Below are 16,562 nucleotides of genomic sequence, written 5' to 3'. Positions count from 1 at the left end.
AGTATTAGTACTGCTTTATAAAACCTTAGTAAGACCACACCTGGACTACTGCATCCAGTTTTGGTCACATTACAAAAAAGATGTTGAAACTTTGGAAAAATTGCAGAGAAGAGTAACTCTAGACAAAAAAAGGATGAGAGCTGACATGATAGCAGTATTCCAGTATCTGAGATGGTGCCACAAAGAAAGGGGCTTATTTTCCAAAGCACCAGAAGACAAGAAACAATGAATGGAAACTAATCAAGGAGAGAAGCAATCTGGAATTAAAGAGAAACTGCCTAACAATGAGAACAATTAACCAATGAAATAGCTTGCTTTGAGAGGTTGCAGGTGCTTCATCACTGATGATTTTAAGATTTTAAGAAGAGACTTATCTGAAATGCTATAGAGTTTCCTGCTTGAACAGGGGGTTGGATTAGAGGACCTTCAAAGTCCCTTCCAGCTCTATTCTGATTGAACTACATGTACTGTATACTCTCAGATCACACTAAACCTTGTTCATACTTGCTTGAACTAATTGGCAAACAATATTTCACACTGTCAAAGAAAAGTTGATTTTCCATGCACACAATCTGAAGTGAGTCAGATAATTTTCACTTAGCTTTCTTATATTGTTTTCAATAAAGCAACTTAGATGAGATCTGTTCTTTCAGAGACTGTGGTCAAGATTGCAGCAGAAAAGTCTTCTATTTTATGGCTAGTAAGAGGCTAAAAAATAACTGCCTTTCAAAAGGTTGCTCCCTGAGGGACGAATTAAAACAAGATGATTAAGGGATTGATGAAATTGTTAACATTATCTTGTCACAAACAATGAATCATGATAACGGAAAACTTAATTTTTCCTCTTTTTAGTAAGGATTAAAATTCAAATTAAAATATTTACTCTGTGGACTGGTAGACCATACTTCATATTTCTGATGTTTATACTTTCTTCTAGTAATAGTTTAGTAGTAGAAGACTTTTGTCCAGATGCAACTGGCATAATCTGGGAGGGGGATCTGAAATACATTTACTCTCACAAAAATGACTATCTACATTGTTTATTGTGATTTTTTTTTACATACGAGAAAAGCATGAGGTTCTCAAATTTGCTTGATGATTAGAGTTAGAATATATAAGCTTGGTAAAACAATAAAATGAAAAATGACATAACTTGGCATAGAGTCATTTAGAATTCTTTAATTTTGAGTGTTAAAAACTATTTGCCAAATGGAAACTTATTTCCGAGGCTTAAGGGTTAGCCTTAATGATCTTTTCAATTGCATGGAACAAATTCCCTATGATCCAAAGCATATTTTGGGAATTTTCTGTTAATTAATATATTATGTTGATAGATAAACAGTATTTGTTCTTACCAACTGACTGAAATCTAATCTCAAAAGGTGGTGAATAAAAAACCCTTGATAAGGTCATTAAGCTGAAGCCCATCTCCAGTTAAGGTGCTAGTCTGTAACTAAATATGAAATAGCTGTCTTCTATAATAGAGGCTTTTGTTTGTTCGCCACTAACAATTCTTAACATATACCATTTTAAGAACATATTTGGAATAAAAATATTAAATTATAACAAGTTGGCCCAGCTTTTGTTTTTCTTTCTCCTCTCATCTATTCATTCCCATCTACCCCCTCACCACCCACCACTTAGCCCAGAAACATTGCCATGGCAACGACAGTTGCTGGAGATTTGATTGACAAGTCTCCTAAGAGGAGCATCTGGGGAAGCTAGAATGCTTCAAGGTGAGGGAGCGGGGCAGAGCAGTGCTACTCACAAGGCTGGGAAGAATAGCAGACACATTTACATTTGGGAAAGGATATTGCTCTATATGAACCAGGAAACTTAAGATGACATGTTTTTCTCCACGAAGGCACTTTGAGGGAATCAAACACATGCCTTTCCAAGCAGAGACAATGGTTTGGGGAACTGAACAAAAGGGTTTCTGAGAAGTTAAGCTGGCAGCTTCCTAAATTATCTGTTTGCATTACAAAAATTGTGAGCCTAAGGATGTGTGGGAAAAAGTGACGTGCGGTGAGGTTTATGGCTGGTGAGGCAGTCCTCTCCCTCGACACCCCACTGAATAAAGCATTTACTTTTGCCCGCGGCAGAGCTCAGGCGGGCGAAAGAAAGTGCTTTAGTCAGTGGGGTGTCGGGGGAGAGTACACCCCACTGACTAAAGCACTTTCTTTCGCCCGCCTGAGCTCACGGCAGCCCGCCCGAGCTCTGCCACGAGCACAGGCGGGCAAAAGAAAGCGCTTTAGTCAGTGGGGTGTCCCTGGGGGGGGGGGAAGAGAATGCCTGAGCATTGCATTTATTAAAGAAAAAAGAAAAAAGGAAATTTGAAGGAAAAGAGGGAGCGTGGGGTGCGGGTGGGGGCATCAGAAACGGAGAAAGAGAAGAGTGAGCGTGACGCTGCAGCTTTAAACAGAATGACAGAGTTGAAGCCTCTAAAAAATGCGCCCTCTACTATGAAACAGAAGAACTGCGTGCCTCAACTACTTCGGGATTTTTTAGGCTTTTAACCCTCGCTTAATTCTGCTCGAGCGCCTAAAAGTCAGACTAGATGAGGCATGCAGTTCTCCTGCCTCATAGTAGAAGGCACTTTTTTAGAGGCTTATTTAAACAGGCAGTCATTCACAGTGACTAGCAGCTAGCTAGCCTAACCTCAGCACTCACCTTTTCCCATTTACATTTTTTTTCCTTTTCATGATTGACAGTGGTGAGGCTGTGCCTCCCCTGCCTCCCCTGACTGCACGTCACTGGTGGGAAATAGACATTAGAAGTATGACTTACAGGTGAAACTCGAAAAATTAGAATATCGTGCAAAAATTCATTTATTTCAATAATGCAACTTAAAAGATGAAACTAATATATGAGATAGACACATTACATGCAAAGCAAGACAGTTCAAGCCATGATTGGTCATAATTGTGATGATTATGGCCTACAGCTCATGAAAACCCCAAATCCACAATCTCAGAAAATTTAGAATATTACATGCAATCAATAAAACAAGGATTGGACATAGAACAATATCGGACCTCTGAAAAGTATAAGCATGCATATATACTCAGTACTTGGTTTGGGCCCCTTTTGCAGCAATTACTGCCTCAATGCGGCATGGCACGGAAGCTATCAGCCTGTGGCATTGCTGAGGTGTTATGGAAGATCAGGATGCTTCAATAGCGGCCTTCAGCTCTTCTGCATTGTTCAGTCTCACTTCTCTCATCTTTCTCATGGCAATGCCTCATAGATTCTTTATGGGGTTTGGGTCAGGTGTGTTTGCTGGCCAATCAAGCACAGTAATGCCATGGTCATTGAACCAGGTTTTGGTGCTTTTGGCAGTGTGGACAGGTGCCAAGTCCTGCTGGAAAATGAAGTCAGTATCCCTATAAAGTTCGTCTGTGGAAGGAAGCATGAAGTGCTCCAAAATCTCCTGGTAGATGGCTGCATTGACCCTGGACTTAATGAAGCACAGTGAACCAACACCAGCAGATGACATGGCTTCCCAAATCAACACAGACTGTGGAAACTTCACACTGGACTTCAAGCATCTTGCAGTGTGTGCCTCTCCATTCTTCCTCTATACTCTGGGTCCTTGGTTTCCAAATGAGATGCAAAAGTTGCTCTCATCAGAAAAGAGGACTTTGGACCACTGAGCAACAGACCAGGTCTGTTTTTCTTTAGCCCAGGTAAGACGCTTCTGAGGTTTGTTGTTCAGGAGCAGCTTGACAAGAGGAATATGATATTTGAAGCCCATGTCCAGGATCCGTCTGTGTGTGGTGGTTCTTGATGCACTGACTCCAGCCTCAGTCCACTCCTTGTAAAAGTCCTCAACACTTCTCTCCTTGATTAGTTTCCACCCATTGCTTCTTGTTCTGCACTCAGGTGCCTTGGAGAATAGTTGGACTGCCTCTTCTTCGTGGCAACCACTGAGATATTGGAACACTGCTATCATGTCTCCCCTAGTCCTTCTTTTCATTAAACTAGACATACCCAGTTCCTGCAACCATTCTTCATATGTTTTAGTCTCCAGTCCCATAATCATCTTTGTTGCTCTTCTCTGCACTCTTTCTAGAGTCTCCACATCTTTTCTACATCGTGACAACCAAAACTGAATGCAGTATTTCAAGTGTGGCCTTACCAAGGCATTATAAAGTGGTATTAACACTTCACGTGATCTTGAGTCTATCCCTCTGTTTATGTAGCCTAGAACTGTGTTAGCTTTTTTGGCAGCTGCTGCACACTGCTGGCTCATATTTAAATGGTTGTCCACTAGGACTCCAAGATTCCTCTCACAGTTGCAGAGCAGTATGGTAACCCATACTGTACCTATTCATTTCATTTTTGTTGCCTAAATGTAGAACCTTACTCTTTTCACCACTGAATTTCATTTTATTAGATAGTGCTCAATGTTCAAGTTTGTCTGTATCTTAAGCCGGTTTTCTGGAGTGTTGGCTATTCCTGCCAGCTTGTTGTCATCTACAAATTTGATGAGTTCCCATTTATTCCCTCATCCAAATCATTGATGAAGATGTTGAAGTTGAAGTCATTATTATCTTTATTGTCTTCTCCTTGCTTTATTTGCTGATTTGTCTGTTCTATCTTTTTCTCCATTTTCTGTTGTGTCTTCCCTTTCCTGGACATTTTGATCTTTATTCATTATCCCTTGTAGAATATTTTCTATTTTCCCAACTATGTCATGCATTAGGCTCTTTATCTCCCTGTGGTTTTCTGTCACAGTTTCATTAATGTTTTGCAACATCAGTACCATTTCTTTTAACATTCCACTCATTTCCCCTGGTGGAGCATCTTGTCTTATTTTAGTAAGTCCTATTCTTACTCCAAAAATCACATATTCAGGCCTAATGTTGCTCTTCAGAGAGTACAATAATCATAGTTCTTTATATCCCAGAATTATTCGATCAGTTCCATTTAGGTAGTCCAGGAAGCTTGCCAATTATCTCCTTACATCCACTCTATAGGTTTAGTCATATATCTTAACATTCAAGAGTCACTTCATCTTCCTTCTTTCAACTTCTCACAGTTGAACCTCCAGTAGTAATAAAGTAGATAAATATAGAACAGAAGATATCACCACAGTTCTCCAGATAAATGTTCTTTATTTCTCTTATGAGAATTTTTCCCAGACTTGTAAGAGTATGGTATAGTTTCCATTCATCAGAAGGTGACGTCCCAGCTTAAGTTTCAGTGTTGTCTCAAATCTGACAGGTATTTAATGTAATTTTAATTTGATTTATGGAAGCAAAGTCAGTTATTTAAATAGATAGTTCCAGCATTTTAAATGCCTTTCCAAAACAGTACCTACCCAGTTGAAAAATCCAATTTTCTATGTTTTAAAAGTTTTTTTACTTTTCTTCCTTCGTTCCTTTCTTTTGGGTCTGGGATTTTTCTCTAAGTAGTTGTTCGCTGCTTTAACAGATAGTTCTAAGAGTCTCTTTTCGTGGATTTTTTTCTTTTAGGGTTAGATTAGGTAAAAAAGGAATCATCTCACCCAGTTCCAATCATTGTCCATCTATACCACTCCTGCACTTTCTTTGTTGCCTCAGCTGTCCCAGCTTCTCAGCAGCCATAATGGCTGCCTCTTCTTGTCGTGAATGAGAGGGAAGAAAGCCCTGGTTCAAATGGGAGAATTGTGATTCGCTGCAATCTACAGGTCCCCCCTTTTCTTTGCCACCCCTACAGCATAGCTTTAGTTCCTTTTGGAGCCCCCCAACAGGGAGAACTCAGTGCGGGAGCACAGAGAGTGGCTTCCAGCATCCGATCTCACAGTGACATCAGCAGGAAGTCTGAATTCCTTTGAGTCCTACCTACCATCAATTCGCTTTGACTGTTAGTAGCTCAGATTCTTGTCGAGAGTTTAAGCTTGCAATAAATCGAGGTGGCGCAGTGATTAGGGTGCAGTACTGCAGGCCATTTCAGCTGACTGTTATCTGCAGTTCAGCGGTTCTAATCTCACCGGCTCAAGGTTGACTCAGCCTTCCATCCTTCCGAGGTGGGTGAAATGAGGACCCAGACTGTGGGGGGGGGGCGATATGCGGACTCTGTAAACCGCTTAGAGAGGGCTGAAAGCCCTATGAAGCGGTATATAAGTCTAACTGCTATTGCTATTGCTAAATCTTTATACTTAGCTGAACTGCCTGAATCTCTTGATTTCCTCAGTGCTTGATATCACTATGGCCAACTTGCTGCGGGACAACTTGCCACAGAATTCACTTAGTTCCTTTTATTTTTGTTGACCATGTTATTTTATCTATTTTATCAAAGAAAGTCATTCCTATGACTACCAGCTTTTGTAATGCTTTGTTGAATAATAAAAGAAACTAAACCTGTCTTGAATTGTCCTTCAGTAAATTGTCCTGCAGTAGCAAGTGGACCATGGCAAGTTGATCATGGAGAGTTGGTCACAGCAAATTGGCCATGATAAGTTGTCTTAGACCAGGGGTGTCAAACCCAATTTCATTGAGGGCCGCATCAGGGCTGTGATTGACGTCGGGGGGTTGGGTGGGTGTAGCAAACTGGGTGGGCATGGCTAGCTTGATGCCACTCACTGGGCGTGGCTGACTGGGTGGGGGTGGACAACTTGATGCCACTCCCCAAACTGCTAGCATGTTCCCTCTTTGCATTAAATAGACCAGGCTCATTGGGTAGATCGGGCCAAAGCCATGCTGGTTCAATGTTTTCTCTTCACATTGGATAGACTGGGCCGAAGTGACATGGAACGGCCCCTTACACTTTCCAGGACAGCCCCACATTGTGGGCCGGATGCGGCCTGCGGGCCTTGTGTTTGACAACCCTATCCTAGACCCATAAACCATGCCCTTGTGACGTCTCACTTGGGTTTGTCTTTGAAAAGTGTTTGTGGACTGTAATCAAATATCTGACCTGGTTCCTTGTTAAAATCATACAAGTTCAATAAAAATATAGGCTTCCCAATATCCTTACCAGCAGACTATTACGCTTCTTTCTTCACTGTCTTTTCAATACAAGCTTTGTTGTTTTTGTTAGGACTGATTTATTTTACTGATTTATTTTACTTATTTATTTTAGTTTCTCATTAGGTTTACTTTTAATAATCATTTGTAGTGTATGCAGTATTTTTATCTATTGTTATTGTTATTTGTCTCAAAAGCTGATATAGAAAAGTATGCTGTACTAAAATTATAATTCAGTTATGAACAAGTATCATAAATAGCCTTGAGTGGTATATGATATGTAAAGGTAAAGATTTTTTTTTTAAATCAAGCTTGCCAATGTTCCCTACCAGTATTGCAAGTATAAAAGAGAATCTTTGACACTAACAGTTTTACTATCAAGGGAGTTAAAAGTATGCATTTTTGTGCAAATTAAGAAAAAGATACAAGATTCAGGCTGCAGCAAAAAAAAATATGAAAAGCGTATTTTAATTTGGAAAGATAATTGACAAGGTGCATTCAAAGACAATAAAAAAAGTGTGATAGTGAAAAAAATCATCTTCACTTAAAGTATTTTTGCCTAGTTTCTATCACAAGCTTTTAAACAGTAATGGTGGATTCTTTTTTCATGGTAAAGAAGTACCAATAAGAATATAATAAACAAGCCAAAAGTAGTCTAAAGTCTTAACGCTAAATGTAATAATTAAATGACATTATTTAATGAACAACATATTACAGTTGTGTTTGTATGTATGTGTTTAAGAAACAGAGAATGAATATTTATCAGGAATTATTTCTGGTTATCATCTAATGAAAATAGCCCTCATTTCTGGAATTTTTAATCACACAGACTCTAATTTGAAGCATCAGTTAACAATATGATGCTTCAAATTATAACCTGTGTTATTAAGAATTGTAACTTCTATTCCTACTATGGATTTCCATCTTGTTCAAATATGTCTTACTCATTTTCTCATATAACTATCAGTTTACTACTTAGATTATGAAAATAATTAATGAGACAATAGAGAATAATAAATTGTTTACTTCTGCAAAGCAAATTTGGCTGTTATATTTCAACTTATTTGCTTTGAATGACCAGTTTTCTTAAGAAGAAATTGGATTTTGATAACAATAATAAAACAATTTTCACAGCACTAATGATGTTGCCTAGTTGGGTAATAAAACCTCTGTAAGCAAACAACCAAGGTCAGAGAGCACTAAGGACTCCACAAAATATTTTTAACAAAACTGTTAGCTCTTTGCCAATAATAAGCAATTGCTAAAACTACTGTTGGGGGATTCACAGCAGCAGCTGATGCAGAAGTGTGTGACTGGCAAGAAAAATTATCCAAGAGTTGTAGGAACATTAGGGAGTTTTTAGCATGGAAAAAAAGAGACCAAATGAAAGAGAACATGCCACAGAAATAAGCTATTACACTTTATATGAAGTAAAAGGATGGAATTGTTTTTCTTTCTCTTTTCAATAATATTTGAAATGAGACCATTCAAAGATCCTAAATAGACAGAGAGACTTTTTATGCAACATATACTTAACCATATAATTGTCTTCAGCAAGATGTATCAATTACTATCACTTGAATGCTTTAAGTATCAGTGACACCAATTAATGGAGGAAGCGACAATAATGGATATTATTTAAGTGGTAACCCCTCTTGTGAGCGGTGTTGCTTCTCTGGGATTATTTCTTGGGAAATATGAGAAGGAAAGTGCTATTATTTAGTTTGTAAGAGTCCTACAGACATCTGGATGGCTAACATGTGAACAGAACAAGACTGGACAGGTCTTTCAAATCCAGTTTGGTTTTTCATCTATTTTAACCCCTTAGAGTTAAAGCTAATATGCTAGATCTGAAGGGGAAAACAACAACAATATTCTGCAAATCACTCCCTTATTACTACAAGGAAAAATATATGCATATGTACATGTAAGTCACCAGGACTAGCACATGATTAAAGGCATCTTATTTTAAAAATTATATTTTTCCATTCTGTGAATCTATGTAGATTATTTTATAAGAAATTTCAATCTTGCTTCTCACCTTTTGTAGAAAGAGAACCACCCATTCAAGCATCTTGGCATGCATTTCTTCCAACGTAAAAAGAGTTCGTGGTGTGCGAATAAAAATCTTTGTCTTTCCATATGCCACATCATCTTGAAACCCACAGTGCTCAATCAATTTTTTCACAGCCTCCTTGTCAGATGGTAGTTTGTGATTTGGCCAAGTAAATTCAGGAATTATTTTGTACCTGCATTGATACAAGTTTTTTTTTTTAAAAAAAAAAACATTGTTTGCCAATATTAAATGTGATAGTCAATAATATGGCAGAAAGGTTCACAATAACCCATATTATCTTCCAAAGTAGATTTCCCATAGAAAGAATTAGGAAATCTTAAACATGTATTACAAAATGCTAATTTGCAATAACTGTGAAATATCACTAATGCTTGCGTTGTTATTCAGTAGTTTACTGAACAAGCTACAATTGCCTAAGTGATAGAATAAATGATATGCAAATTAAATTGATGTGTTTGCATATTATAAGCCCATCTGCAGATAAGACAAATCTTATTTTTTCGGTGTGTTTGGCAACTAAAATTTTCAGTTTATTTGCAAATATATGTAATACCTTCAAGTAGACTGAATATCTAGCAAAGCTAAAAGTAATTAATAATATTAAATTAAGCTAAGATTCAAGTGGATTTGGCTGAATAATTTAATCATGTTTACAAATAATAATTTTAGCATGTTCTAGCTTTTGCCAAATAGTTATAAATAAGTATGAGAGGTCTTGCTTTAGTTGATAAAGAGAAATGAGCCTTGAGCAAGAAAAAGGATTTATAAAAACTGTTCCATTTGGATTTAACGTGTCATGCATTTTAATAAAAGGTTTGTGTAAAATACTTTAGATATCTCATGAAACTTCTGCTGTTCCATAAAAAACACATGCATTTATATAGAATATTAAAAAGTGGTATAAAATGGCCAAGGTGGCACAGTGGTTAAATGCAGCACTGCAGGCTACTTCAGCTGACTGCAGTTCTGCAGTTCGGCTGTTCAAATCTCACCGGCTCAAGGTTGACTCAGCCTTCCATCCTTCCGAGGTGGGTAAAATGAGGACCCGGATTGTTGGGGGCGATATGCTGACTCTGTAAACCGCTTAGAGAGGGCTGAAAGCCCTATGAAGCGGTATACAAGTCTAACTGCTATTGCTATTGCTATTGCTATTTTCTTTAACTGGCCTCACTAATCTTGATAATTTCTCTTAAAGTTATTTGAAGACATTACTGTGATTTGTGTAAGAATGCTAATGTAATATCAAACCACAAACATGTTTTTATTGTTAAATATAAGAAATTTGCAAAGTTTTTGTAAATTGTTACCTGTGAAGAAATTTTTCATACGTTTGGCGATAGGCATATCCTGCCCGCCGTACTCTTACATTTTCCAGAAGTCCAAGATATTCAACTTGATGCTTGCATCGTTCTTCATCAAACAGCTGTGGTGACTTCTTCTCATTGGGTTTAATGCAGCGGACATAGTATGGCTCCTAAAAGAAAGCAACCAGAAACAACAGTATTTGAATTAACAGATAAAATAAAAGGGTAAGGGGAAAGTGACAATGTGCAAGTTAACATCCCTATTATTTAACCATTGTTAAAGAAGGAGGACCCTTAACCTTCTTCTGCTATAAAATTCCATTAGAACAACAAGACTCATAGAAACACCTGAAATAAGATCATGAATGTTACAACAAGCAGCATTAAATGAATTTCCAGAATGCAAACAACAGATCTAGTATTTTAGTTCTATTCTATATGTCTTCATTCATTTCTATAATCCATTTCCATACCAACTAGAAAACAACCAATACTGCCCTCTTCATTAAGAGTAAAAAGATTAAACAAGAACTTTCTGAGACAGGCATTCAGCAAAAAATGTCATTGGTTTCTAGCTTAGGCAATATGAAATTTAATATCCTAATCAACTATTACAATATCTTACCTTTCACTGTCATTCCCAAAGGTGCTTTTTCAAGAGGCAACTGGACTTTCTGCTTTTTCTTTGAAAACGTTTCTCTTCTCATGAGAAACGAAACGTCTTTAAAGAAAAAGCAGAAAGTCCAGTTGCCCCTTGAAAAAGCACCTTTGGGACAACCATGAGCTGGATGACTGAGAATCTCCATGGACATTCACTGTCATCTTAAGATTGCCAGTCTGCAATTATAAAAACTACAGCTGGCAGAATTTTCCCTGCCATACACCTCTTAGAAAGAAGTATCCTATGTAATAGCAGGAATCTTAGCCATGAGATAATCCAACATTCTCAAATGTAATATCTTTATTAAGAGAACTTCCTAGAAAACAGTTGCCAGCCAGTAAGAAAACAGAAGAGAGGAGAGAGGAAGGAAAAATTTGACCAATATATATATATATTTTCTTTTGCTGTGACTGTTCTAGATTTTAACCATCTTGCCTAATGAAAGAGACTGCTTGCTAGTTATAGTTACTGCTTGCTAGTTCTGTTGGCTTGCTAGGTATTATCTCTCTCTTTTAAAAAAAGGCTGTTAAGTATCTATACCAGGGGTATCAAACTCAAGGCCTTCAGGCTGGATCCGGGCCACAGGGTGTTTAGATCTGGCATTCAGGGCTGCCCTGGAAATAGCAAAGAACCAGTCTGCAGTGTCTCTGCCAGCGAAAATGGAGCTCAGATGGGCATGTGCACCCCACCCTCCCAGCTCGCTTTTCGCTGGCAGATGGCTGGAGGCTGTCCTGGCCAAAAATACGGTTCCTGGGGGTCATGCATGACCCCCTGAGCTCCATTTTTGCTGGCAGAGCGCCATAGCCAGCCCAGCCCGGCGATGGCCCCCCTGAGGTCAAACACAACCCTGATGCAGCTCTCAATGAAATCCAGTTTGATACCCCTGATCTACACTGGGAACATAGATTTCTGCTGGAAACAGGATTGAAAGATGGTAGGGAAATTCTCCTACTTGCAAAATTCCCAACTGTCATTTAATAATGAATTGAGGCCAAATAAAAAGAAGCTACTTCCTACTCATTTGTGAAATAATTTCCTCAAATATTTTTGTCCTTTTACTTTATAAGGAAGGCCTGTTCTGTTTTTTTTTTTAATTATGTATATGAATAGGTTAAGCCTTTCAGTTCAGGTTAATTCCCAAAGTTGCTGCCCAAATTTAAAAATAAAAAGCATATAGAAATATAAAATAAATAAATTAAAATAATGAAATTAATACAGTTAATAATTAAAAGTTCAATACAATTATGTCTTTTTACATATTTGCTGACTGTTAAAAGAGAAGTTTACAGATTTTTCTAAATCTGTATGCAACTGTAAGTGCCAATTTTATTCAACTGTGTTGAATAGAACAATACAGAAGAAGCTGTCTTCTAAATGTCAAAAAGATACATCTCTGATAGAGACCGTATTTTGTTTTTTGTAAGTTCCTCATTTCCATCTTAAGAGCCATTTGTGATGGAGATAGCCCTGTAGATGCTGGACCCCTAACCTTACCCCGCTCCTTTTCAACTCCAGGATATAAGGCATTTCCTAAAAATTCAGACTCAACACTGCTAACTTTCCATGACAAAGAGATGTGTGTAATATCGTGTTAAAATACACTGTAATCATTTATTTATTAGAATAAGATTTCTAATCCTCTTTTTTCTATCATTAAAAGAAATCCCAAGCAGCACTGAGATAAATCAGTCAGAAACTTGAAGAATTGCTGCCACTTAGTGTAAGCAGTATTGTTAGATGGACCATGGTCTGATTTATTCATGATTTACTATGATTTATTATGTTCTTATTTTAGAATAAGAGTCTCTTTTCTTGACAAAAATGTAAAGCTGTCAAATTTTTAGTAATCATGGTGTCAAAATATCTTATACATTCTTTTATTTTACATATTGTATATTTATCATCAAACATTACACTAATTAAAAAAACATAGACATGGGGAAGTGGACAAGCTGTAGCCTACACTGTAACTTATTTATCTCCTTTTCCCAGATACCCATATAATAGTAAACAGGGCTACAATATACTTCATAAGGCAAATATGGATATTTTTTAAAAATGAGATCAATGAAAGAGAACTAATCTGTCACTGAAATAGAGTAAAGTGAGGAACACACTTTTCTGAAAAAAGGATGGAAGTTAACCAAAGTATTCATTATTACATAAACAGGTAAAATAGATTTAACTGAGTGCAGCCACCATATTTCTTAAGGTATCCCAAACCATAAAACAGAAGTAATAAACTCAAAAGGAATCTTTTTCAGAAGATTTTTCAGAATCTTTTTCAGAATTTTTGATCTTTAAAATCAAAAATTCTATGTCATGTTCCACATAAAAAAATGCTTTACATTTAAAGCCTTGAGTAAAGCCTTTAGGAATGTTATTCTCCCTCTTTTTATTTCAGGCTTTTGTTCTTTGCTCAGTGTCATTCCTTTTGTGTGTTTTGTGTCCCCTTCTCATACCTGGAATATCAAAGTCTTAGCACAAGTTCCCATTGGTAAATAATATTTGAGTTTGCTTCAGTTGGCCAACCATACTATGGAAACAGGAAAGGGCTGCTTCAAATGATCTTCAGTAGAGATTACCACTATAATAGGAAAGTTAATTTCCTATCTTCAAAATATCAACTCTTGGATAAAACACTGAGAACAATATGGTACCCACATGGAAACTACTGAGATCATAGTAAGATTCCACATTTGTGCCACTTCTTAAATAGCTTTTTGCTGTAGTAGTACCTATTTTTAGAATTTAGACAGATGTTAAGAACATCTTTATACTCCTCAGCATTTACAAGTTCACAACAGCGCAGTTGAACTGTTTATATTAGGAGTGACAAACTGGCGACCCATGAACCGGATGACTCACAGACCACGCCCACCCTAGCACCGCAAAGGCAAAAAAAGTCGTGATACATTGCAATATGTCATGAGACGTGATTGAGTTTGACATCCATGGTTTTGTAGCTACAGATGATTTTTTTCCCCAATTAGATCATTCTACATTTGGCACTAAGCAAAAATTCTATGGAAAATTTTTAAACATGCTGCATCAAGAAATGTGAACCTTTTAAATTGACAGATTTGTTTCTGTTTGCTCTTTGTCTTCTTTTGCAGAAAATACCTGTAGTCTAAGCCCGCATTATTATTATTATCTATTCTAAATGTTTCTATCAAGTTTTGAGTTCTTACATGCTCTGGACTTGAAGAAAATAGCTCTTACTCCCTTCTCATAAACAGATCACACTCTGTAATCTTGGAGTTTTCTCAATACTGGAAGGAATATGAATGCTGGAAGTAATCTTTAATAGTCTGATCCCAAAATGTCCTATTGAAATTTTACACTGATTTTTGTTGTTGATACAATCAAGGCAAGAGTGACTCAGCAAGTAGCAACAGTAATGAAATAAACACGGAATTGTCAAAGCTCACTTTTCCTGAATTATGAACTTCTTACCTTGGATGCCAAGTTGTCCACTAAGGCAATCATTGAGTTCTTAAAAAGTGTAGCAGCAGTCAGTGGCCGCTTGGTCACTTCTGTGATACTCAGCTTGCCTTCCGGCCACATCTTTTTTAGCACAGGGTTGGAACTACAAAATACAAGAAATAATTTAAAAAGGCAACAATACAATCATATTTGGCCTATTCTGGGTAAAGATACAAATGGATAGTTAAAGTTATTCCTACCTGTTATACATCAAACGCTTGAAGTCTTGAAATAAAGTGTCCTTATTTTTATCAATGAATCCTGTGACCGAATAACTGATAAATATAAAAACGTGGTAATTAGTTGCACTGAACTACTAAGTAACTACTTGGCTAAATTTAATAACTGGACTCAGAAAATAAGGGGAAAAACTCATAAATAGAAATCAACAAAAAATAAAAATATAAAAAGTCTAATGAAAATGGATAATATTCAAAACATAATGGTAAGAAACAAAGTTTTTAAATATTTTCCCTTCAAGAAACACTGTACAGTTTTCCAATACTTTAAGTCAAAGGACAGTAAATATTCCTCCTTCTCTTCATCATCAGTGTCATCTTTAGATGTTTTAAACACTTATAATGCAACCCGACCAAAGTGAATGATCAAGAAGCACTTTTAGTTGTTTACAATGCCACTATCGTCCAGTCTCCAATCTCCCCTTTGTGGGGAAGGTTGTTGAGAAAGTGGTAGTCTTTCAGCTCCGGCGGTCCTTGGAGGAAACCGATTATCTAGATCCCTTCCAGTCGGGATTTAGGCCTGGCTACAGCACGGAAACCGCTTTGGTCGCATTGATTGATGATCTCTGGAGAGCCAGGGATGGAGGTTATGCCTCCGTCCTAGTGCTCCTTGACCTCTCAGTGGCCTTCGATACCATCGACCATGGTATCCTTCTGCGACGACTGCGGGAGGTGGGGGTGGGAGGCACTGTCCTACGGTGGTTCTCCTCTTACCTCTCAGACAGGTCGCAGTCGGTGTTGGTCGGAGGGCAGAGATCAACCTCTAGGCCCCTGAATTATGGGGTGCCGCAGGGTTCAGTCCTGTCCCCCCTCCTGTTTAATATCTACATGAAGCCGCTGGGTGAGATCATTCGACGGCACAGGATAAAATACCATCAGTATGCGAATGATACGCAGCTGTATCTGTCCGCCCTGTGCCAACTCAGTGAAGCGGTTGACGTGATGTGCCAGTGCCTCGAGGCTGTTAGGGACTGGATGGGGCTTAACAAGCTTGTACTCAATCCAGATAAGACCGAGTGGCTGGTGTGTTTCCCTCCTACTAATTGGCCAAGTGTTCCATCTCTCAGGCTGGGGGGTCAAACAGTACGCCCCTCAGACAGGGTTCGCAATTTGGGAGTCCTCCTGGACCCACATCTGACTTTTGAACACCACTTGTCGGCTGTGACCAGGGGGGCATTTGCCCAGGTTCGCCTGGTGCACCAGTTGTGTCCCTACCTGAACCGGGAGGCCCTCACAACAGTCACTTGCGCCCTTGTGACCTCTAGACTGGACTACTGCAACGTGCTCTACATGGGGCAGCCCTTGAAGAGTATTTGGAGACTTCAGCTTGTCCAGAATGCAGCCGCGCGAGCAATCATGGGTGTACTTCGGTTCACCCACGTAACACCTATCCTCCGCGAGCTGCACTGGCTGCCTATTGGTCTCCGGATACGCTTCAAGGCGCTAGTCGTCACTTATAAAGCCCTTCATGGTATTGGACCTGGGTACTTGAGAGACCGCCTGCTGCCAATTACCTCCACTAGACCGATTAGATCCCACAGATTAGGCCTCCTCCAAATTCCATCTGCTGGCCAGTGTCGACTGGCGACTACCCGGAGGAGAGCCTTCTCTGTGGCTGCTCCGACCCTCTGGAACGAACTCCCCGTGGAGATTCGAACCCTCACCACCCTCCAGGCCTTCCGCAAAGCCCTCAAAACCTGGCTGTTCCGACAGGCCTGGGGCTAAAGAGCTGTTACCCCTGTCTCGAATGGTATGACTGTTGTGAGTTTTAAATTATATATTGTTATGCTTGTTGTTTTTTAAATTTTTTGTCTGTATCCCCCTTCCCCGGTTCGAGTTGTGAGC

The 16,562-nt window shown here is 38.5% G+C and overlaps 1 protein-coding gene across 1 annotated transcript in view; it reads right to left on the bottom strand.

Moving 5' to 3' along the window:
• The window catches only part of LOC106557250 (unconventional myosin-Id), a 123,930-nt gene that overhangs the window by 64,486 nt on the left and 42,882 nt on the right, over positions 1 to 16,562 (bottom strand). The window contains exons 13-16 of the mRNA XM_087713352.1: positions 14,679 to 14,753; positions 14,449 to 14,581; positions 10,335 to 10,501; positions 8,992 to 9,199 (exon numbers count right to left, since the gene is read on the bottom strand). Of these exons, the coding sequence (XP_087569478.1) occupies positions 8,992 to 9,199; positions 10,335 to 10,501; positions 14,449 to 14,581; positions 14,679 to 14,753 (583 nt within the window). The remainder of the gene's footprint in view (positions 1 to 8,991; positions 9,200 to 10,334; positions 10,502 to 14,448; positions 14,582 to 14,678; positions 14,754 to 16,562) is intronic.

This window comes from Thamnophis sirtalis, unplaced genomic scaffold (assembly GCF_051295495.1).
Source record: "Thamnophis sirtalis isolate CommonGarterSnake01/CBP01778 unplaced genomic scaffold, rThaSir2_p1.2 scaffold_4, whole genome shotgun sequence".
Lineage (NCBI taxonomy): Eukaryota > Metazoa > Chordata > Lepidosauria > Squamata > Natricidae > Thamnophis > Thamnophis sirtalis.
Note: the sequence above shows the minus strand (reverse complement) of the source record. Positions and strands in the feature narration are given on the sequence as shown.